This window comes from Ambystoma mexicanum, chromosome 6q (genome assembly GCF_040938575.1).
Source record: "Ambystoma mexicanum isolate Mex_15411 chromosome 6q, UKY_AmexF1_1, whole genome shotgun sequence".
Lineage (NCBI taxonomy): Eukaryota > Metazoa > Chordata > Amphibia > Caudata > Ambystomatidae > Ambystoma > Ambystoma mexicanum.
In genome coordinates, this window is record NC_090937.1 from 795374810 (window position 1) to 795398222 (window position 23413).

Sequence of the window (23413 nt, forward strand, 5' to 3'; positions counted from 1 at the left end):
AACAGGAAAAAAAGTCAATTGTAAAGACACTTTCGTCTGTGGTGGTAAATTGAACGTTTAATTGGGGGGGGGGGGGGAACATTTGCACAAAAGTATAAATGGACTGGTCTCTTCCCGTGCAATTACATTTTGTTTTTATGAGCACTATACATTTTTGGAAATGACCACGTGCATTTGACTGAACTCTATCACACTACAAACTAAATCTTGACTCAGGCTATGCCACTATTTCAAAACACTATACCGCGCATAGCGGTGCTTTGGTTAAAGTGCACCTTGTAAACTGATGGTCTATTGTGGGTTAATGGCCTTTGGCCTGCCACCGCACTCTAACAGGTGGATGGATTCCTATGTCAAGAGGAAAGACAGTCGGACACACGTTCTTTGCCATTAGTAAATAGAATCTGTTTAGTCGTTCAATGATCCGATCAAACATCAAACAGACACGACAGAATAATCTACCAGCCCGATAGAGAAGTGGGCAGGGAGAACAGACATCCACTGATTGGTGGAGAGTGGGATGGCACTTTATAAAAAAGCCTCTACTATTGGGGAGAGGCAATCTCCCCTGAGAGCGATTCAACTGCAAAGCGCCGACGGAGCGAGCCCCCACGACCGACATTATGAGCGGCGGCTGTCCTTTTATGAGGAAAACATCCCTGTGAGTAAAACATCTTGCTGTTTCTGACAGTGCTTCTGGTGTATCTCTAGATTATATTGTTAAAACAATCATCGGGAACCATTATTAGTTTGTACAAAACGTTATGTCTTGGGAATATACTTCAGGTGCAACGTGCTTGCCTTGAAAGACCAAAGGTTCGATCCCCGGCCCGGGTCGCGCTTAGAAACCTCTGGGTATTAAGCGCGTTATAAATATCATTTATTTTTGGTTGACTCATTTCCTATTTGTCAGAGTGCTACTGCACTGTTTTCCATTTGCTCCAAACTCTTTGGCTCTGTGCCCCGATCGTTTAATATGTTACGCAGGCAGCGCTTTCAGGGGCTCTTGGTGACTGTGTTCTCCTTAACTTATTAATCTGACCCGGAACCGATCACTCTAATTTCAGACTTAATTTTAATAGACTAACTCTTGGAGACACTGAAGGCGAAGACTCATCCCAGGACGGTGTCAATAAGGCTAGCAAAGGCGGCCTGATTTATGGAGATTATCTACAGGTGAGAGCTGGGGGGTGGGGGGTGGGTTTCAGCTCTGATTGCTCTAACAATTGGGGGTCATTTGATGTGAAGTACTAGTGCATAGCGGGGGCTTGCAATGTTAGAGCTTGCATGCTGTTGGGCAGAGGCGTTGCTGGGGGTGGGGGTCTGAGAGGGGTCTGTTGCCTTTTGGTTGTTGTCAGTGGTGGAAATGGAAAAAATGTGTTGGGGGACTCACAAAACAAGGGCCGGGATGAAGGAGGAGTTTGGGGGGGCGGTGCCTGAGGGGCGTGGTCTAGATGGGCGGGGCAAGTAGTGGACATCCAGCAATGCTGGCTTAAAAAAAAAAGTAAACAAAGCGCCTTTTACCCCGGCTTTGGCACTGGTGTGTAATGCACAATGCTGCAGCGAGCATTGTGCATTACACACCAGTGCCAAAGCCGGCGGTAAAAGGCAATGCTGCCACCGCAGGCACATTTTTTGTTTTTTAAGTATTCCAGCGCGTTCATGGGCTTGGGCGGCTGACTCTGGCCGGATCCCGAGATCCGGCTCCATATCTGGTACCGGATCTCGGATCCGCCGAGAGCCGGCCCAACGACCAGCACTGGTTGTTGTAGTCCTGGATAGAAGCTCAAGGCTAGCTAGGCCCGAGTCCAGACAGTCCCGACATTAACGTAGCCCCGGATCTTTTCCAGACCTAGCAACACTGCTGCTGTCGGGCTGTACAATAGTCCACATTTACAAGCAGAAGGCGTACAAGAAACACAAACGAAATCAGCGTTTCTGCGCTGTGCAATGGGATCATCGATTTACTCATTGCCTTTGACAAGCTGCAAAATTGATTTAATGCCTCCATTTAATGTCGAAAATGACTACCATAGATTTCTGTATACAATGGCCCCGATTCATGGAATTATTTGCACAGTTCAAAGTGACTTTGCACTGCTGACACAAACCCTGATTCATGGAACTGTGCAAAGTGTATTTTTGCAGTGCAAGTCAAAAATGACTTTGCACTGCAAAACTACACTTTGCCCATTGTTTACTCCATGAGTTTTATTTTTGGCATTTACTCCTGTGCCTTCAGGTTGCATGCATAGCTCTACAGTGAGTGTTTTAACCCTCGGACAGATAACTGAAAACAGAGCCCCTTACCTGCATGTTATGGTATCTTCATGGAGTGCATTCATCTGCTGAGCTAGGCTACCAGTACTGCCACAGATTTCAGTGGCAGGCACATGTACTCCCAGAGCTGTCTTAGAAGGAATAGAGCATGTGATGGGCAAATCACACAGAGATCCCTATGACTTAGTCCTTTCTCTCCAAGCTATCTTAACTGCTTATTTTGTAAAGACCAAAATATGTTCCTATGACACAGGGTACTCTGCTGCTTAGTCTCCAGCGTGGGGGTCGATTTATAAGGAGTGGAGTTCAGAAGTAAGGCATAAAGCAAGGAGTAACCTGCACATGCCTTGAGGGGTGAGTGGGAACCAAAAGAAGCCCTCGAAATAATGTTCAAAGTGGCCCCATATTACACGTTTTCAGCAATTTCAACCCTTTTCTTATGTCAACATTTGGAAAGACTACACAAAAGAGGCCCAGGGCTCAGAGGCCTACCAGGAAAACTCCAGAGTTCACTATAGGCCAGTCCGCCCCTGCATGCCTTACACCTAGACATGGGATTTTCACTGCTTGAGGAGGAGTGGCAGAGGCACGGAGGAGATTCTGCCGTCCATTCCCTCTCCTTCAACTGCCTCCTGCTCAACAACTGAACGGCATCTTCCTGCAGCTGAAAGGCGAGCAGATTCCGATGGAAGAAGCCTGCCTTCAGCTCCGGCCAAACCGAGGCAGATTCCATAGCGACTCCGTTTAAATGGCACCTGGAAAGCATATTTTGAAATCGGCATTTACATGTTTTACAAAAACTCAAAGCGGAGGACTCATTTTTATAAATATATTTCTTAAATATTTTTAAATGTACTATCTGCCTCTTATCACAAAGTAAAGTGATGGTCACCTACTTTTTATACATCATTATGACATCTTGCTGCAATAATACCTTTCTTTAAGGAAAATAGATGGCATTTTAAGTTTTCTCTTTATCATCTGCAGAGCACTGCATGAACAGATCAGGAATAAAACGGCGTCAGAGTTGCCATAACGATAACCTGGTGTGGCCCAAAAAAGGCAGCAACACCCTTCTTCGGACCAATCATCAGAGCTGCATTGACATTCCTTAGGTGGCTGCCAATAGAACGCACGCCTTACTTCGCCCACAAACTAAAGATACATCTAACTATTGATATGGTCAGTCATCTTAAGGGATGTTTATCCCCAGGGCATAGACACATGTACCCACCCCCTCCGATCCATATAAACGAATCACATCCAAGGCTCTCTGGTCAACCCCACTCCCCTTGGTGTGATGGTCCTACAGCGTTCAAAACAAGCATGGGCGCTCCCTTCAAGCCACCGAAATGCACGCATCCTTACTGAAATTAGAACAAGAAACAGCAAGGCTTGCGAGGGGGAACATTAGTCATCCTTGTGTTCTAGCATAGATACAAGACATATTGTAACAGTAGCAGGCATGAGGAATGCGAACACGCTGTACTAGGGAGCAGGGGCCGAAGTGCACCAAAAGAAGTAGTGGAATGATGTTCTCAGCTGGCCTGCCCCCCCCCCCCCCCTTCCCACCAAATCCCATGCCACACAATCGATGCAATCCAAAGGGAATGTTCTGTGCACTGAACTTCTTCCGACACTTTTATTTTGAAACGAAACCAGAATGGTTACTTTTTAAAATAAAAGTATAGGAACAGTAACATCTAATAAAAAAAAAATTATCGGAGCACCGCTCCCAACCGTTCCTGCCCACTTCGCCCACTCACGTTTCTTGAAAGGAAGATGCTTACATCTGGGCAGGGTCTACAGTAAGGGAATTCTGCCAGATTTGATTTCTTTTCTAAACCCGCCGGACATGCCCCTAGCAAAGGGAAACGGAGAGGTTAATTGGATGTTCACATAAAGCTGCAGGTTAAGCCGAAATCGAACGCTACATTCTTGGCCATGCAGGCATATTTATGTGCACGATACTTCTCTTTCCTTCCCAAATGGAAAGGCAACCACAAACATGTCCATGCCGAAATTCCTAAAAATGATTTCTCCCTTCCTTATTGGACTGCAGCCGGGGTCACAGCTAAATGAAACCGGCCAGGAACGCTGCAACATACACATACACAACATACACGGCTGCATTCAACAGCTGCTTCAAATGCACACAGCCCAAAAGAAATGAACACGACTGTCATAAAATACAATAATGAAAAGTGCAGTTCTTGCCTGTGCAGGGATATTGGTGCCATATAACATTTCCAGCCCAGAGAATTAATAACAGCTTAACGGTACGGCAGGTATTCATGTGAAAACCGACTAACCGAGGTGAAAACATGCCCATTTTTCGGGGTTCACAAGAGTGGTTGCAATCACTTCAGCTGGCTGCTATATTCGAAGACCGTTTTGGCTTACTGCACAAAAACCCAGACTCATTTAAAAGTGGAAAAGGTCGCTTTAATGTGACAGGCCAAAGCTTACAATCAAACGCTTAACTGGCTCCATGGCCTAACAAACTAAAGAAATATTTTAACAACCAATTAAATAAATTAAACCTTTTCATTTTCATTTTCCCCCAACAATTAAATAATTAAATAACCCATTTCCTCCCTAATTATCCCTTGGACCCTACCGTCTCCTTGCCCCTTTTCCAGGCGTCCCGCTTTCTCCCAGGGGCCATGCCCCTCCAGGCTCAATACCTGTTCCCCCGGGGTGACCTGCTTGTGCAAACAGCGCCACCCCATCCTTTCCCGTGTCATTCCCCCATTGTGCTTCCCTCCCCCACATCAAAAGGGGCCATGCCCCCGGCACCAGAAAAACCCTCCCCCGAGGAGTTCTTTCTGCCCCACCCCCCCCCCCCAATTTTTTCTACCTCCAACTTTTTACCCACTCTCCCAGCCAAGAACCCAAGTCCGCCATGTAGTGATTATTCCCATACACGGACAAGTGTAACCCATCATCTTCTTTAAATATAAGTAGACCGTCATATGTTATCTCCTTATATTCCATGACCTGCACCGCCACCGAGGCACAAAATTGACCATTTCTCTGTGTATTCCCTTCCCGGCCCGCTCTATTGCTCCCTCACTTCTCACTCCCCTCCAAACTCTTCTCTGCTACAATTTAGTCCACACCACCTCTGCTTGAGGCCACATTTCCCTCACCCACACTAAGTCCCTCTTCATTTTCTTTAGCAGAGCCACCCCCGTATCTCTCACTAGGTCATTCTCCCCTGTATGCATAATCACCACCTCTGGAACCGCATAGCGTTCCCTCATCCCTGCCAATATAGGAAGCAGCTGATCCCACCACAGGCCCCCGAACCCGTGCCATCTCACCACCACTTCCTTGTAACTGCACCCCAGTTGCCTTCCAAACACCCTTTTCTCCGCCTCTTTCGCAGCCCACTTAACAATTGAATGGCCAACAATCCAAACTTGCACCAACTCCCACTTCTTTCGCGCAGCATCTGAAAAAGAAATTACAAAATCACTGACAAGTCAAAAATATTTCAACAACAACAGTTGGCCCACAAAGTCCTACCCCACCTTTCTTCAACATTCCCCTTTATCAAACTCCCTGACGTACCCCTTGTATTTCCCAGACCTCCAACGCCCCAATCTTTTCCCTTGTCTTTTGAAAAACCCAGCCTGGTACCCTCAGATGCTGCGCCCATCCTAAAGGAATGAGTCCCAAAATCCTCTGCCTTTTCTCCCACTGCCACCAGCGCCTTCCGCAATACCCCTACCGCAATACCCCTAGCACCTGGAACTGGGCATAAGACCTTGCTCCCTCGACCCAGCCGAACCCAAGAGCCCCTTCCCTTCTGATCCGTCTTAGACCTTTTAATCTTGATGTCTAAACCTTCTTCTGTAATTTGAACATCTTCCCATTGCAGTCCCCCTACCCCCCCTTTTCCCCCGACCAACTCAGAAACCCTAAAAGCCCCTAAACAATAACCACGTAAAAAAAGTCGCAAACAGCTCCCCTACAAGCAATAAACCATTTGTTCCACTTGTTGTGCCCAGTTTATTGCTTTACAGTCCTGCGTTGTCCCCCCTGCACCGGGGGCCCATATGCACCCCCGTCCATGCAGGCCCTTTACTTTATTACTCCTCTCGGCACTGCACCAGGGGCCAAACCTGCACCCCCGTCCATGCAGTCCCTTCCATATCACAATGTTCAAGCTCCTTGCGTTCATTACCACCTGTTTCCCCCCTGCACCAGGGGCCCTAGTGCACCCCCGTCCATGCAACCTGCGCCCCCGTCCATGAAGTTCCTTCCATATCACAATCTTCAAGCTAGTTGCGTCCGTTACCACCTGTTTCCCACCTGCACCAGGGGCCCTAGTGCACCCCCGTCCATGCAGGCCCCTTCTCTGCCTTACTCCTCTCCACCGCTGCACCAGGGGCCAAACCCGCGCCCCTGTCCATGCAGCCCATTCCACATAAATTCCTCTTCCAGCACCTTGCTTCGTTGCTCCACTTTTTTCCCCCAGCTGCACCAGGGGCCCTAGTGCACCCCCGTCCATGCAGACCCATCTCATCACTTCCCCTTGCTGCACCAGAGGCGCTCCCGTACCTCCGTCCATGCAGCCTGAAACCTACTGACCTTGTCGTGCGGCAAGCGTGAGGGCTTCACCACCGTCGTCCATGCCCTCCAAACGACAGCTACCACCACTTAACAATTTCCACCGTTACATCCCCCCTGCGGCCCTCCCCTACCTACGCGTCTTCCTCCTCACCCTTCTCCTACCCCCTTTAAGTTGCCCCCAAACCTTTCATCAAACCTTGCGCCCCCCTCCTTTTACGATAAACTGAGCCCGACCTACCAGCACACCCCAATTTACCTGGCATGCAGTCCTTCCCCCCCACCTGCTTGCCCCGCTCCTCGCCCTGACCCACTGTCCCCTGCCTGAAAACAATCTGTAACCGGATGCCGACCCGCACACCTGCTGCACTCGTGTATAAATTTGCACATCCACCTCGTGCAGCCTTCTTTATTGAACGCCCAACATGCTGTCGAGTGCTGCCTTCTACCTCCTCCCCCCGCTCCCTCATGGGCGGGGCGACCAAGAAAGGGCCGGAAAGGCACGGGCAGCCCACTTGCTGTGTGCAATGTCGGGGCAGGCCTCGTTGGGGCCATCCATTGCAGCCAGAGATCCATGTCTATCTCCCCCCAGACCGCCTGACTGTCCTCTGCCATTCTCGCTCTGAATTCCTCATCATACCTTACCCAGGCAAAGCCCCCAAAACTCATGAAAGCCTTCCTTATTACATCCATATATTTAAGCAGGGCCACGCAGCGCTCCGGGAATTTTTCACAATACACACTGGCATAAATGATAAACGCCGACGTCCAATTCTCAATAGTCACCGGGACCCTTGGGCGTGAAGCCAGTTCCCTCTCTTCCTCCTTAGACCCCTCCTTTGCTCTCACTTCCCTATGGAGCAATTTAAAGACATCCACAAATACCCCCGCCTGAATCTTCCCCCTGGTCGCTGCCATCAAGTGCGCCCCTAATGGTTTTGTTATCCCCATGTATGGCAATTTTTTCTCTTTTCCTTTCACTTCAACCACCTTATCTTTCCCAGCTTGCACTTCGAGCACCAATGGCTCCACCACCTTGTCCGTTTGGACCTCCACTGAGCAAATGCTCTTCCCAGCCCCTGCGGCTCCAATGGCCTGCACACCAACTTCTTTCCTTACACCTTGCAGTCCAGACCCTTCATCCCATGTCCCCCTTCTTGTGACCCCTCTCTGCCATGCAGATGACCATTCCCTTTCCCGCTCACCTCTTTCCACACCTGCCGCCCGTGGTCTGGCGTCCACACCAATGCTCCTCCTCTCCTTTCTTAGAGGGCTCCTACTGCGGGGACAAAACATGTCAGCACTCTCACCCAGCCAATAGTTCCCCTGACCCCTTCCCCCGCGTCCACCCTGCACTTCCCTTTCCATATCCCACCTCAAACTTCTACTCTCCTCCCCCCTTTCCCTTTCCGCCCTATAATCTTCCACTTCCCATTGCCCCACATATTCCTCCCATCCAACTTCATCACCCCTTAAATAGCATTGCGGATGCGAGCTCATGCCCGAGTTGAGTTGATGATATTCTTGCGAGCCTGGGGCATCCGCCCCGCCACTCCTTTGATGTCTTCTCGGCGGGGTTGTGGGAACCCCTGCCTGGTCCTCTTCTCTCGGGCGAGGCTTTCCGACCTCCACCCTGGAATCCTCATTGCTAGGGGCTGTGCTGCACCCTCTAGGCTTTCCTTGCGCTGACCGAGGAGGGGCCGTTGTAAAACCCTCTACCTCCACCTGACCAGCGGGGGCTGCGCAGCGCCCTCCGCCTCACTCCTCCTACCCGGGGGGGGCGTTCCGCACCCCACTCTAACCTCCTCAATTGATGGGGACCTCTCCCTCCTTCTCCCACCTGCACTCTTCCGCAGGTATTTGCCCCCATGCCCCTCTGTCCAGTTGCCCCACTCTGCGCCCCATCACCCCCACTGACATGACTCTCCTGACCTGCCCCATTTTGGACACTCCTGATATCCCCCACCTCCTCCTCGTCATTATTGACCCCAACCCTAACTGGTTCCCCACCCAACTGCATTTCTCCCCTGTATGCCCTCCTGTCAATCTCCCTCCTCAACTTCCTTCCTCTGGATTCCCATGCCTCCCCTCTACCGGCCGCAGGGGTGCAAGCCACCACTGCCGCGAGAACCCCATCCGCCGCTGCTCTACGCTGCGGCCTGCCCCCCCACTACCTCCCCTTCTCCCGAAACCTCCACTACCGCCCCTTCAAGCTGGGCCTTAGATGCCCTGTTAATAATTTCTAGGGCCTCCCTCAGCACCCTGGCATCCACCCAGCCCTTCTTACTAGCTCCCTGTCCCACCATAGTGCCCAGATAATATGACAGTGCACTGAATATGCCCTTTAATCTTTCACCTAGCCACTAAACCCCCGAGCCAGCCCTACCCGTGGACAGATAACCAGTGCAAAGGAAAGCCCCAAAGGGGAACTGAGCTAAGAAAATAAGGTATCCCTGAATGTTAATTAAAACCTAATTCCACTGAATAATACCCCAAAGATACAATTGTATGTTTGATTTTGCTATTTTTAAACCCTTTAAAATAACCTTTGCCCAAACAAAACTTCTTCCTTATGTTCTGACAAATGCCCCCCAAAAAGAAACAAACCCCAAAACCAGGAGCCACAGCACAGCCTTGAAACACTTGTGTATAGGAGCGTTCCAAATGCCATATCATATCCCTGCTGCTGAGAAACCCCTACCAAAACCCCTTCCCTTCTCGCCTGCAGTGTGTTTCTGTTTTTTTTTTTTTTTTTTTAATCTAACTGGGGCCCACCGTGCCATTCCACCTCCACAGCCTGCCCCCTGGTGGCCCACCCGCCGCACCGCAGTGCCTTGCAGCCTACTACAGGAAAGAGAGAGCGGCCCCTTTAAGAGGACCGCTCTGCCCCCTCACTGCAGCAAGCCAACACCGCACGCGAGGACCAGGGAAGCCTGGCACACACTGGCTCCATCAACGGCCCCCCCAGCTGACCCACTGCCCCCTAACTCCCACAAGAGAAGCGGGGACGGCACCGGATCCTTAAAAAAAACCCCGGGTCCACACTATGCCCAACGAGGGATGCGCCTCCACCCCGGCTCCCAGTGGCGCTCCTGCTCCCTCCCCGGCAACCCGAAACCACACGAAAAACCGCTTTCCCAGCTGGCACGACCCGCCCTCCCTGCTCAAACCCACCGACGGCTGCTCCGGTAAGCAGGGGGGAGGGAAGGGGGGTACCTTATCTACAATACCCCCCAAATATGCGGAGTCCGCAGACACCACCCCTTTTCCCTTTTTTTATTATTTTTTTAAATAAACGCCCGCCGACACACCTTCACCCTCCCCTGCTAAACCTAGCCCGCCACTAAACCCCTGCTATCCCCTACCTCCTCTCCTACCGCGACCCCCTTCCGCGTGCCGCATTCTGAAGGGCATCTCAGGCAAGCAAATGCAGTCACTTTGGTTAATGTCTCACGCACCCATAAGCCCTCCTAACACAGAGATGTACTCATAAATGGTGTGCGACCTCGCTGCGTGAACCTGTCTGCTTTAACAACTTGACTGCCAGTTCGGATACGCAACATCTTCGTAGTGGCGTCTCATGCAGAGGAGCTGTGACTAGGCCTGCGCACTGAGAGGGCATGGGCGCTTATGTTAGGAAAGCGCAGGCGCAGCCCCAGACAGCACATGACCCTCACGCAGCGCATAAAGCCCAGACGTCTTCCATCCCGACCTCTTCCTTCCTCCTATACTTTTAATTAAAAAACAAACCGTTCCAGAGCGGTTACTTTTTAAAATAAAAGTAGAGGAACGGTCAAATGTAAAAGCATAGAAGCACCGCCCCTACACACTTCGACCACTGATACTGAGGTAACATACAGATCAGTAGCCATATGAAAAAGGCACATGTGTCCAAGGATAGACCCAAAACTCAGATTATCAGTCTCACAGAATTTCAAACAAAGAGCAAGGTGCACCACCTTTGCATAGAGGATATGGAAGAGACGTTACCCAGAAAGTCCACGTATTCAAACACAAACATAGGCTGCAAATAGAAGCGGACCAAGTTTTTCAGTTAGCGTTGCCATGAGTGAACAAAGAAATACATTACTTTGTAGTGTGCAATTTCTCAATTGTCAGTAATATGATATATGATGCAGAATGCTAACCAGTTAAACAGTGAGGATTTTTTTAAGAGAGTTCCCTGATAGGTGTGGCGCTGGCCCTTTAAGGGCGCGCACGCGACGAGGTGACGCTCACTCCATCGCGTGCCCTGTATAAATAAACAGGGCGTTCCCCGGTGGCGTCAGAACCACCGTGGAGCCCACACGAGTAACATCTCTGTCTCCGTGTCTGTGTCACGGGGGTGGGGGGCTCGCGGACGGCGGTGTCAGAACACCGCTAACAGTGGGGAAGAGGTTGGGATCACTCCCTCTGGGCCGGGCGGCGAAATTCGCTCGTTGCGCGGATGATCGTATGTGAGCGCATCAGCTATATCAGTCGCGGAGAGGGGAGAGAAACACGCGGTCGGCGGCCATTTTGTTGAATAGGCCTCGGATGATCACAGCCTCATAACGAGGCATCCGTGAGCCATCCAGACCAAATTTTTGGATAACTTAGTGGCAAATAGCCACTGGAAGCAGCACGTGTCATTTTCACAATGACCTATTGACAGTTTCACTGTTTTTCACCGAGTTTGTGGGTGTGACTCCTCCGGAGGCCTGCTGGATGCAAGTTGGGGCCTACCCTGCTCAATTTTTGGACTCTCCATTGTCTGTCAGCTGGCCAAGGCTCTGCTTCGTGGATCTGCATGTGCCTGGCCACAGTGGAAAAGTGGTGCCTTCGGTGTTGGCTGTGTCTGGTGGTGAGTTGCGGCTCCATTATTTGAACACATTTGGGGTGCCTGTGCACTTACCACCATGAGCCAAGCTGCGGCAGCTGCTGCGCAACAACAGGCTGCTCCCGCAGCTCAGCCTCCGCCTGTCCTGCCGCCAAGACCTCTGCTTAAGCCACCTGGGTCCCTACAGCCAATGCCTCAGTTTGATGTCTCGGGCACACCTTCAAGTCTGGGACAGAGGTGGAAGATGTGGATGGACGGACTTGAGATGTACTTCAGGGCCACGATGGAGACGAGCGACGACAGTAAGTTGGCCACCCTCCTATATTCTGCTGGCCCGGCAGTGCATGAGATATTTCTGTCCCTGCAACCTGCGGATGGGTCGTTTGCAGCAGCAAAGGATCGGCTCCACAACTATTTTCTGCTGATGGCGACTGCAGATTATGAACATTTCCTTATGGGGACTGCCCGGCAAAAGGATGATGAGACTCTTGATGTTTTCGGCGGCGTCATGTGCGTGGAACGACCCAGACGCTATGATCCGTAACCAACTCATACAAGGGTGTGCCTCTGGCAAAATGCGGCGCCAAATACTACGTGAGCCTGGCATCACCCTTCCCCGCATACTGGAACTTGGAAGATGCCATGAGGTGTCCGAGTTGCGGGCAACTTGAATGGAAGTGGGCGTGTGCCCAGCGAAGGTGGAGGAGGTCTGCGCAGTCAGCAGAGACCGTGGATCTAGATGCCCCATGAACACCCAGGTTACACGACCACAAGTAGCGCACTCCTCATGTCAAAAATGCGGGTACAACCTCCCGCACCCAGCGGAATGCCCAGCCACGGGAGTGAAGTGTGGTTGGTGCGGGGGTGCAGACCATTTTGCCAGGATGTGCAGGACAACAGCTTCGAAGGTAGTTCCCAGGGGGCCTGTCCGGGCTAGTTTCTTCTGCCCCCAGAGGGCGTCAAACATTGCCCAGGTGGACCAGGGTCATGAAGGGGCCCCTCAAGAGGGTGAAGAGGAAGAAGAGGATGAAGAAAACATTTTCTTCGTGTCAAGTGTGAGCATGCTGAGAAATCACTCCAAGAGACAGCCCAGGTGCAACGTGCTGGTCAATGGGGACTCGATACCAATGCTAGTAGACACCGGTGCATCAGTAAATGTGATGGCCAGACAGCATTACAACGCGATGCAGGCCCCGCCAACACTGACTGCACCGAGGGCACACATCTTTACTTTCGGAGGCGACCAGCCCATTCCCCTGGATGGTGTGTTTGTGGCAGAAGTTCAGTACGGCGAGTCATTCATCCGTGCTAGATTTTATGTCACACCGGTAAGCAACAACACGCTGCTGTGCTGTGCGGCTGCAGAAGCCCTTGCATTGTGACATTCGCTTATTCGGTGTACCTGGACGACATACAGGTGCTCCTTGCCAAGCATATCTCCCTATTTGAAGGCATCAGACAGTTGGTGGGTGAGCCGGTACGACTACACATTGATGAATCGATCCAACCAGTGGCGCTGAAGCACCGGCGAGTACCGTTTCATCTCAGGGACCTGGTGGATCAAGAGCTGGACAACCTCGTAGGTTTGGACATTATTGAAAAGGTGGAGGGCCCCACTCCATGGGTCTCACCCATCGCCATCGCACGCAAGCCCAAACAGCCTGATGCCGTGAGAATCTGCGTGGACATGCGCCTCCCAATAAGGCAATAAAGAGAGAGCGGCACTTGACCCCCACCATCGATGACATTATAGCGGAATTGCAGGGGGCGAAGTTCTTCTCTAAACTGGACCTAAGAGCAGGGTATCATCAGGTGGTCCTGCACCCTGAGTCCCGCTACATCACAACTTTCACCACTCATCGGGGTCTTTACAGATATAAGAGACTGAGTTTTGGGGATTCTTCGGCGGCGGAGGTGTTCCAGAATATCATAAGGGGAGCATTGGCGGATCTGGATGGAGTCCTTAACATCAGCGATGACATCCTGGTGTACGCCAAGTCTGAAACGGAACACCTGGCACGCCTGGCCAAGACCTTCGAGCGCCTTCGCTCGCTGGGGCTCACCTTGCACAAGGATAAGTGCAAATTCCTCAAAACAACTATTGAGTTTTTCGGGTTTGTCTTCAAGGCGGATGGGGTGTTGCCTGATCCCCGCAAAGTGAAGGACATAAGAGAGGCTCGATCGCCAGAAAATGTCGCAGAGGTGAGGAGTTTCCTGGGCATGGTCACTTATTGTGGCCGCTTCATCCGTTACTTGGCGTCCCGCTCAGAGCCGTTGAGATCTTTGACAAAGAAGGACACTGTTTGGCAGTGGGGGCCCCTTGAGCAAGCGGCGTTCGATGACATTTTAAATGCTTTGGCGGCAGAGGACACCATGGCGTTTTTCGATTCGAGCTTGCAGACGGAGATCGTCGTGGATGCCAGCCCCTATGGCCCGGGGGCGGTGCTCACTCAGGTGGGGAGTGACCAGGAGGTTCGCCCCATAGCCTATGCAAGTAAGGCGCTCTCCGATACCGAACAAAGATATTCTCAGATCGAGAGGGAGGCTTTGGCGGTCTTGTGGGGCTGTAGACATTTTCGCCTGTACATTCTAGGGTGACCTGTGACTGTCGTCACGGACCACAAGCCTCTGTTGCCAATCATGGCTGGCTCTTCCTCCAGGCCACCGGTGAGAATTGAGCGTTGGATGCTCGCATTGCTCGAGTATGGTGTATCCTTAATATATCGTCCTGGGGCCAACAATGCTGCGGACTTTCTCTCTCGTCATCCAGGAGGGGACTCTCATGCATCTACGTCAGCAGAAGAGGCCGACGAACACGTTCGCTTGGTCGCAGAAACGGCCACCAACCCCTAACTCCATGCAGGTGGAGGAGCTGGAGCTGGCGTCAAAGAACGACGAGTGTTTCGCCGTTCTAAAGGCAGCCATGCAAAAGGGTGCCTGGAAAATGGTGTTGGAGGCTTTGGACCGCAGAATGTGTGAGGCCAGAGTGGCTCTGGAGCAACTGTGGCGGGTGCGCGAAGAACTGACATTCTCGGAATCGGGGCTCTTACTGAGAGGTGGAAGGATCGTGGTGCCCCAGACCAAAATCCCACAGGTCATCACCCTGGCGCACCAGGGGCATCAAGGAGCCCCCAAGACAAAAGCTTGACTCCGCCAGAAGGTGTGGTTCCCGGAGCTCGAGCGGCGAGTGGAGGAGTTTGTGGCATCATGCGTGTGGTGCCAGGCCGCATCACCGGCCCAGAGGGAGCCGTCCATCGAGGCAATGCCGAGAGGGACAAGACCATGGGAGGTGGTGCATGCGGACTCTGGATCCACGTCGAGGGGCACTCACTTCCTAGTGGTGGTGAATGAGTGGTCTCGATATCCTGAGGTTGAATTCATAGAGTCGGTGGCATTTGACAACATAGTGATAGCACTGGAGAAAATTTTCGGCACTCGTGGCCTACCATCTGTTCTGTGTTCCGACAATGGGGCACCATTCCAAGGTGAGAGCTTCGCTGACCTCATGAGGGACTATGGCATTCAGCACAGAAGGGTCACCCTGCTCTGGCCTCGGGCCAACGGAGAGGCAGAGCGCATGATGCGTACACTGAACAAAGTGTTCAGGATCGCCCAAGGGAAGGGCGAGTGCTTATAGAGGGACTGTACGTATTTCTGCGGGGATATCGGACCACACCCCATTCATCAACTGGTGTGGCACCTGCAGAGGCTCTATTCCAACGATGCCCGAGAGACATCATTCCTGAGGTGGGGGCTCGTGAGCCGGCTGCCATTGACAACGAACAGGTGGAGGCGGACTGACTGGCAAGAACGCAGATGGAAAACATCCGAAGGGGGCTGAGGCCACCCACTATTGCCCTGGGGGATGAGGTGCTAGTGAAGAATCGCCACCCACAGGGCAAACTCTCCCTCACGTATGTGCCTGCTCCCCTGGATGTCGTGGCGGTGAAAGGGTCTATGGTGACCGCCTCTGACGGGACTTCATCAGTGACGAGGAATGCCAGTTTCTTCAAGAGGCTGGGTGAGCCGAGAGTGGACAGCAATGACGATCGAGAGGGCGAAGAGGCACTGGACGAGGGTGGGGTTGAGGCCCCCGCCGTGGACTCTCCCGCTCGTGGCGAACCAGGTCAGGGCACACCGACCAGAGACGTCGGCAGGAGGTACCCCCTGAGAAGAGGGCGTGGGAAACCTGCCCGTCTCACTGACTATGTGACAGACTGAGCTGTGGAAAGCACCATTGAGGGATCCAGGGTGGCTGTCAATAAATGGGTGATCATTGGGGTTGTATTGCGTGCTGTGAAATGTTTGGTAGTTAGATTCTCTCCTTTTTCAAGTTTTGTTGTTATGGAAAAGGAGGAGTGTGGCACTGGCCCTTTAAGGGCGCGCACGCGACGGGGTGACGTTCACTCCGTCGCGTGCCCTGTTTAAATAAACAGGGCGTTCCCCGGTGGCGTCAGAACCACCGTGGAGCCCACACGAGTAACATCTCTGCCTCCGTGTCTGTGTCACGGGGGGGTCAGGGGCTCACGGACTGCAGTGTCGGAACACCGCTAACAATAGGTACATTACTTCCAGTTGGTGGCAAATGTGAGCCATCAGGGGATTAGCTTAGGTTACAAGAAGCATGATTTCTTGAAAGCTGTGCTGATGGAAGAACTTGACAAGGCGTGTGCTTGGGTGCTGAGGCAAGCCACAGGGCTGAGCACTGCACTCTTTCAGTTCCCATGTCATAATTGTCCTTCTAAGTAAAGGAGGCTTTAGAAGTCTTGTGTTGTCAGATGTCAGGTTTTGACTTAGGATCCATCAGAGTGTTTCTTTCTGGAGGAATTTTTGTCCCCAAAGTTCTTAAATTGGACACAAACTATTAAAGTTAATCTTTTGCTTCCTGGGAGCCAGTGGTGCTCTTTGAAATTGTAATGTATATTTGGGCTGTTTTTGATAGGATTCTCTCGCTTTGCACGGCTGTGCTCTGCATTACGTACTTGATTGCTTTATTAACGCTTGGTCGCTTGTGTTTGCTTTGACTTTGGTTATAACATTGATTTAAAAAAAAGACAATTGTTAAAATAGATTTTTTTCTTTTTTGTCTAGTGGCTACAAGAGGCCGTTTGTTTATCAAACTAGGCTCTCAAACAAAAACTACATTTCACAGCCTGTCTCGTGCCAATATCTTTACATTGCAAGCATGTAGCGCCGGTACGTTGGAAGCCGGTATGTGCTGGTTGTGACAGGTTATATATATTTTTTTATAACGCGCCACATGCCCGCAGGCCCCAGAGCGCACAATGGTACATGGTCTCCCTGCTACATGCTTTTCGGACAGTATGACGCCTGCTTCCCAAAATGATGTGGGGGTTGAAACTGCAAACTTGAGTATAGCTGATTCTGGTCACTTGTCTATTTTGCGGGACTGTCCCTCTTTAGTTACATCTCCTGCGGCTTGTCGTATGGCGGTCACTAATTCACTTGTATGCGCTTCTTCACTAGATAACTCTCCCACCGAATACTTCACCAAATGCCCTTCTGCATCATTTTTGACTGACATTTCCACTTATAAACTCGCTCATGCCAAGGGTGATGTAATCTCCTGTGATAGCTCTACATTGCATGATGTGTCCGTTCAAATTAGCCACAATGATTGTAGAGTGACTGCCCCAGCTTTAGTGTCCGTGCAATCCTTGCTCTTACTCTAACCTGTCCCAATAACGTGCCTCTTACTGTACCTACTGCTGAAACTATTACCATAGATGATTGGACAACGAAGTGCAGCCCTGTATGTAAGGGCTGCACTCTCAGCGGACTGATCAATTGATGACAAAGCCAAATGTCATAGCAACTCACTATGTGTACTTATTTAAACACTGTCTCTGTCTAGACATGCTACTGAAATATCTAAATAGATTATAGAAAATAATATTGACATTATTGCTATCCCAGTGACCTGGCTTATCGAAACCACTGGTCCTAACTTGCTACTTGCTGTTCCAGATGGCTTTTCTGCTTTCACTAAAGATAGGCCCGTTGGTAAAGGAAGAGGGGTGGCTGTGATTTGTGATAAAAAAAACCTTAATATACTTGAGGTATCTTTTGAAGCCCCAGAGGGAGAAGAACGTCTTATGAAAAACTATTGGTTAACCCCTGCATCAACTACAGTTTTTATATTTTGTGTAGACATCCGAAGAGTATGACACTTTTTGAGATCCAGCGGATTTCGATTCTAAGCTCGATACTCAAACATCATGGTACTTGGGGACTTTAATTACTGGTTGAATGACAGCACTGACCCTTTCGTTGATTCTTTTAGCCAAGCACTTACTGACCTTGGTTTTGCTCAATATATCACAGTCCCTACACACAGGGAATGTCACCTTCTGGATTGGGGTTGTACATGACTATTAATGACCTTATTATTTCACCATGTCCTTGGTCAGATCATTATTTTATCAAATTTGCTGTGCCAATCTCAAATCTTAAGCTTCATACACATCGCACTCATATTATGGTTACTAAACGCAATCTGCATAAAGTAACTAAGAATACCTTCTCTCCTATGCTGAACTCTACTTCTGAAGTGCTTGCTTCACTCTCCTCAGCACATGACCTTGCAGATTACTTCCATCAAACATATCTCTCAACAATTGACAAGAGATCGCAAAATCTGTATTACTACTAGTAAACAAACATGGATTACACATGAGTTACACACTTTGCGATCAGAGAAAAAACATCACACACAAATTGACTTAAAACTCAATCTGTTAATGATAAAGAAAGTTTCTTATCTATAACTAAACAATATGCACTAATAACTGGCAAGAAAGAATATTATGAGTCACGTATCAGTTCTGCAAACTCTGACTAGAAGGAATTATTTAAAATCCGTAGAGAATTGGAATCCCCGGATGTGAAACCGTATGATTCCATCCAATAGTAGACACATTATTGATTGGATTCTCTCTCACCGTTTATCCGCATATTTATCTGTAATATATTTGTTCCTCCCTGCCTGTGGTCTGACCACTGTCTTATAATCTCTTGTGTTCACCCTCCAGCTCCGCTTTGAAAAGTCAACATTGTTTCTAGATCCATGAAGAAGTCCAGAAATAAAAAAAAAATGCTACTCCACATAACCTATCTAGTGCCTTAAATTGAGACTTAATTGCGTGGACAAATTTAAAAATGCTACTGACCTAGCCATACATCTTGCGATAGCTCTTAATGCAGCCATTGACTCCTTAGCTCCATCTAAATATAGATCTATTAAACCACAATCTAACAAGAATGCTTGGTTTAGTGATGCCATTCTTGCTCTAGACAAGTCAAAAGAGCAGCCAAAAGAGAATGGCGTAAACATCCTTCACCAGTCTTGCTCTCGCACTACAAACAAACGTTGAAGGACTTTAAAACGGCCATTATTGGGGCTAAGTCCTCTAATTTCAACAATAGGATTGCTTTTGCTAAATCCTGTTCCAGGGAGCTTTTCACGATTCTAAGGTAGTTTGAAGCCAATAAAAACTCAGCCGGGTGTCAAGGGATCCATAATGAATGTAACTCCAAAATTGCTAAACATCAACAATCCATTCTTGAACATGTCCCCAGCGGGGTCCTAATCCCCCCTACTCCTTTGACTCCCCGTAGGACTACTTCTGTACCAAACAGGATAGAATTTATCTTTGCCCCATGTACTGAAGCTGAAATGCTTACTATCATAACCACCATGAAACCCACCAAGTGCCGGGGTGACAGTTGTCCTTCAAGTATCTTTAAGTGCATTCTGGACATCCTAGTGCCATGGGTGACAAAATTAGTGAACCTCTCTTTCTCCGAAGGTTATGTTCCTCAGCACCTCAAAGAAGCATGGATTACCCCCCTTCTGAAAAAGAAAAATATCGAACCTTTCTTGGCAACAAACTATTGGCCCATCACCAACGTGCCTTTCCTGCTGAAGATTTTTCATTGTGTGGCCTATCTACAGATTCGTTGAGAGCAATAACATTCTTGGTCCTCGACAGTTGGGTTTTAGAACCAGAAATGGCACTGAATTTGCTAGATTTAAAATCCAATCTATCCACTATTGTGGAGAAAGGTCACCCTGCTCTTTTGATGTTGCTCAACCTCTCTGTGACCTTTGACCTGGTTAACCATTTTATTCTGATGGTCAGGTTAAGAGACTTGGTGGGCTGTTCTGGAGTTGCTTCCCAGTGGGTTGCATTCTTTCTGGGGCTCCGCAACTCAAGGGTTGCAGTTGATGACTCAGAATCCGCTCCAGAGGACATCTACTGCAGTGTTCCACAGGGGTCCTGCATCTCGCAACCCTTTTTAACATCTACATTTTGCTATTCCTGTTGCTCCTTGATGGCCTGGGTATCCAGTACATCAACTATGTTGATGACACCCAGGTGGTCTTGGAGCTTTCAGGCATCTACGCATGGGACTTGGTGACCATCAATGCCATTTATGGCTCAATCCAGGCGTGAATGGCAGCCAACTCCCTTGTGCTGAATACTGATAAAACCAAACTTCTGATCATTGCCTCAGGGCCCAGACAAAAAAGACTTGCCTTGGATTATTAAAGCTTCATCATTGCTGACACTGCTATAACTGTGGCTAAGAGTGTAAAGATGCTTGGCTTCAAGTTGGACGCTGAGCTAACAATGAAGCTCCATGTCACACAAATCAGGGCCTCTTGTGGCTATGTTAACAAGCGACTTGGCCACATTTGCCTGTTCATTTCACCTAGGAACATATCTCTGTTGGTCTCTGCCCTGGTGAACTCCCGTCTGAATTGTTGCAACAGCTTGCTGCTTGGTCCCTCTCAAGCAAACATCACAGCAGGGGAAGGTGACTCAGAATGGGGCGGTGCGTGCAATTCATGGCCTCCCACAACGTGGTCATATAACTAACGCCAGGAAGGAGATACATTGGCTTTCTGTGAAACCTCATATCACTCATGAAGCCCTAACCCTGAGCCTCAACTGCTGCAATCAGGAGGCACCTGTATATCTCAATGACCATACTAAGGTGTACCAACCTAGTCGTCTTCTCAGGTCTTATGATCAGGCAAGACTCTGTCCATTCAAATTCAAGCTGGCCAGATTCAGTGGTACCATGTTGGAGATCCAGGCTCCCCTAACCTGGAACACTCTATCCCTTATCTGAGAAAGATCTGGGTGAGTTCAGGAAGAGGATTAAGACCCATCTCTTTCATCAAATGCTCTAAATTGACGATTTTGACATTGTCCGCCCCTGCTCCTTGATTCTCTTGTTGTCCGTCTTGTCATGTTTTCTGTGTGCCCTGAGACCTACGAGTGTGTGTGGTGTGATACAAAATTGAAATTAATAAATAATTAACTCTTGAAGCACGAGGCCTGATGTATTTTTTTGTATTTATTATTTATTTTGCGTCTATACACACTCTGTTTCAAGGTGCAACAAGACCAGAGGGGACAAGGGGGGCAGGGATGAAAAAACAAAAATGGTCCTACTAGACCTTGTGACTTTCGGATCATGCAAGTGAAGTAAAAAGACGTGCAGGGGAGACAGGAGGGTGGTAGTGCAGGTCGAGGCGGAAGAGCCTGTGTGATAAATGAGTGCCTGGGAGGCCAGGTGACAGGGACAGGGGAATGCAGAGAGTGCAGAGGAAGGAAGGTCCATGTGGTAAGTGCGAGGTAAAGGGCTGGAAGGGCTCAGAGTGCAGGTCTGGCCAGGCTAGTGCAGGTTGAGGCGTGGGTGTCACGGGAGACAAGTGCAGGGGTAACTGGACGAGGAGTGCTGGGTGCCGTGTAAGAATCTGAAGTAACCAGGCAGCCAGTCAAGCGGCAGATGGGGACATTAGCGGGGGAGAGGAAGGAGGAAGAGAAAAGGAAAGTCTTGAGAAGCTTCCAGAACATAAGGAGGTCAGGCTCAAGTCTGAGAGGGGCAGGGAGGCCATTTCCAGAGGGAGGCACCTGTGGAGGTGAGAGATCTACCCGCCACTCTCTGCTTTGAAAAGCGTCTGATCTGCAGCGAGTTGGAGCTAGAAGACCAACCGGCTCTAGCAGGAAGGTATTTAGGGAGAGAGAGTTGGATGTAGCGGGGTCCTAGACCCCGTAAAGCCTTGTGGATGATGCAGAGTGTCTTGAACTTGATCCTTGCAGCAACTGACTGCCAGTGGAGAGATTTTAGAGCTGGAGAGATGCGGTCCGTGGGCTTGAGGCCAAGGATAAGTCTGGCAGTCCTATTCTGGATTAGTTGAAGGGAGCGAAGAGGAGGAGTTAGGCAGATCGAGGAAGGGGCTGTTGCAGTAGTGCAGCCTGGAAAGAACCAGAGCTCTGGAGACACTTAGTTTCTGGGGGACGGTGAGGAAAGGGAGAATGCCTCTGAGGAGCTGAGAAGTCGAAGATGACACACAGGTGTTTTGCTTCACAGGAGCGGGTCCACGGAGGGCAGCCAGAGTGTAGGAGAGAAGGAGGGAGCAGGGGTCCCAATGAGAAGGATCTCTGTCTTACTGGCATTAAGGCAAATGTTTGTTAGCAGTGCACCATGCCTGAATAGCAGACAGGCAGTCAGGAATGAGAGAGAAAGAGTAGGAGGCAGAGGAGGGAAGCTTGAAGGAGAGCTGTGTCATCTGCATAACACTGGATGATAGGAGAGAAGGTGGAGATCAAATGGGCTAAAGGGGCCAGGTGGATGTTGAAAAGCCAAGGCAAGAGAATAGAGCCCTTAGGGATGCCGCAGGTGGAGACTGAGATGTAGGAGAGAAAAGTGCCCAGTTGAACCTGGGAAGGTTAGTCAGAGAGGAAGGTCCACCAGTCTAGAGCCAGGTACGTGATACCAAGGGTATCACAGAGCCAATTTATAAGGGTGGCATGATTGACCATATCAAAGACAGAGGAAAGGTCAAGAACGATGAGAACGGAAGGAGAGTTGGAATCGAGATTAGAGAGAAAGTCTTCACAGGTGTTCAGGAGTGCAGTTTCAGTGCCTCTGCCAGCTCTGAAGACAGACTGACGGTCATGGAGACAGCCAACAGATTCAGTGTGACGGATAAGCTGCGAGATGGCCAGCTTCTCCAAGAGTTTTCCCAGGAAGGGGGATCTGGAGATATGGTGGTAGTTAGCCAGACATGAAGGGTTAGCAGAAGGCTTTTTGAGGAGAGGATGCACAAGGGGGTGCTTGAGGAGTGGGGGGAAGGATACAGTGGCAAAGGAGTGATTGCAGAAATCAGCCAAGGTTGGAACAAGGCAAACAGTGTTGTACTTGATAGTTCTACAAGAGCAAGCAAGCACCTGTTTGGATCATACTTTCATAGAGCGGACCTGTCTAGTAACCTCATGAGGTGATATGGAAGAGAAAAAGGAGAGTTGGAGGGAAGGGGGAGGGGAGCCAAGGGAGGCCTGAGAGCAGATGAGTGAGAAAGGAGTGGTATAGAGGAGAGTGAGGACAGGATGACCTGAGTGTTAGTGATGAAGTGATAGGCCAGTGCAGTGCAGAGGGCCATGGAAGGCAGAGGAGAAACAGAGTTTGCAGTAGGTTTGGCGAGTTCCTTGCAGATTTTGAAAAGTTCAGCCATGTTGTTAGTGGCTCAAAGAGATGCAGGCTTGGATAAAGGCCCTCTTCTTCGGAGCAGGTGGAGAGTCTATATTGCCTTTGGAGCAGGTGGCAGGCCATTTTGTCAGAGGATGTGCTTGAAGCCTGCCACCTCCGCGTAGCAGCTCTGCACTTGTGTTTCAGAGAGGTCAGGTCGGAGTCATATCA

General features: G+C 49.9%; 1 protein-coding gene across 2 annotated transcripts in view; it reads left to right on the top strand.

Annotated features, from left to right (window-relative positions):
* The first annotated feature begins 557 nt into the window (after positions 1-557).
* TDO2 (tryptophan 2,3-dioxygenase) overlaps positions 558-23413 on the top strand; it is a 114694-nt gene continuing 91838 nt past the window's right edge. The window contains exons 1-2 of one of the 2 annotated variants that reach the window (XM_069630324.1): positions 558-661; positions 1083-1176. In XM_069630324.1, the coding sequence (XP_069486425.1) occupies positions 624-661; positions 1083-1176 (132 nt within the window). In that variant the 5' untranslated portion in view covers positions 558-623. Of the gene's footprint in view, positions 662-1067; positions 1177-23413 lie in introns of both variants that reach the window. The other variant, XM_069630323.1, reaches the window with a different exon arrangement.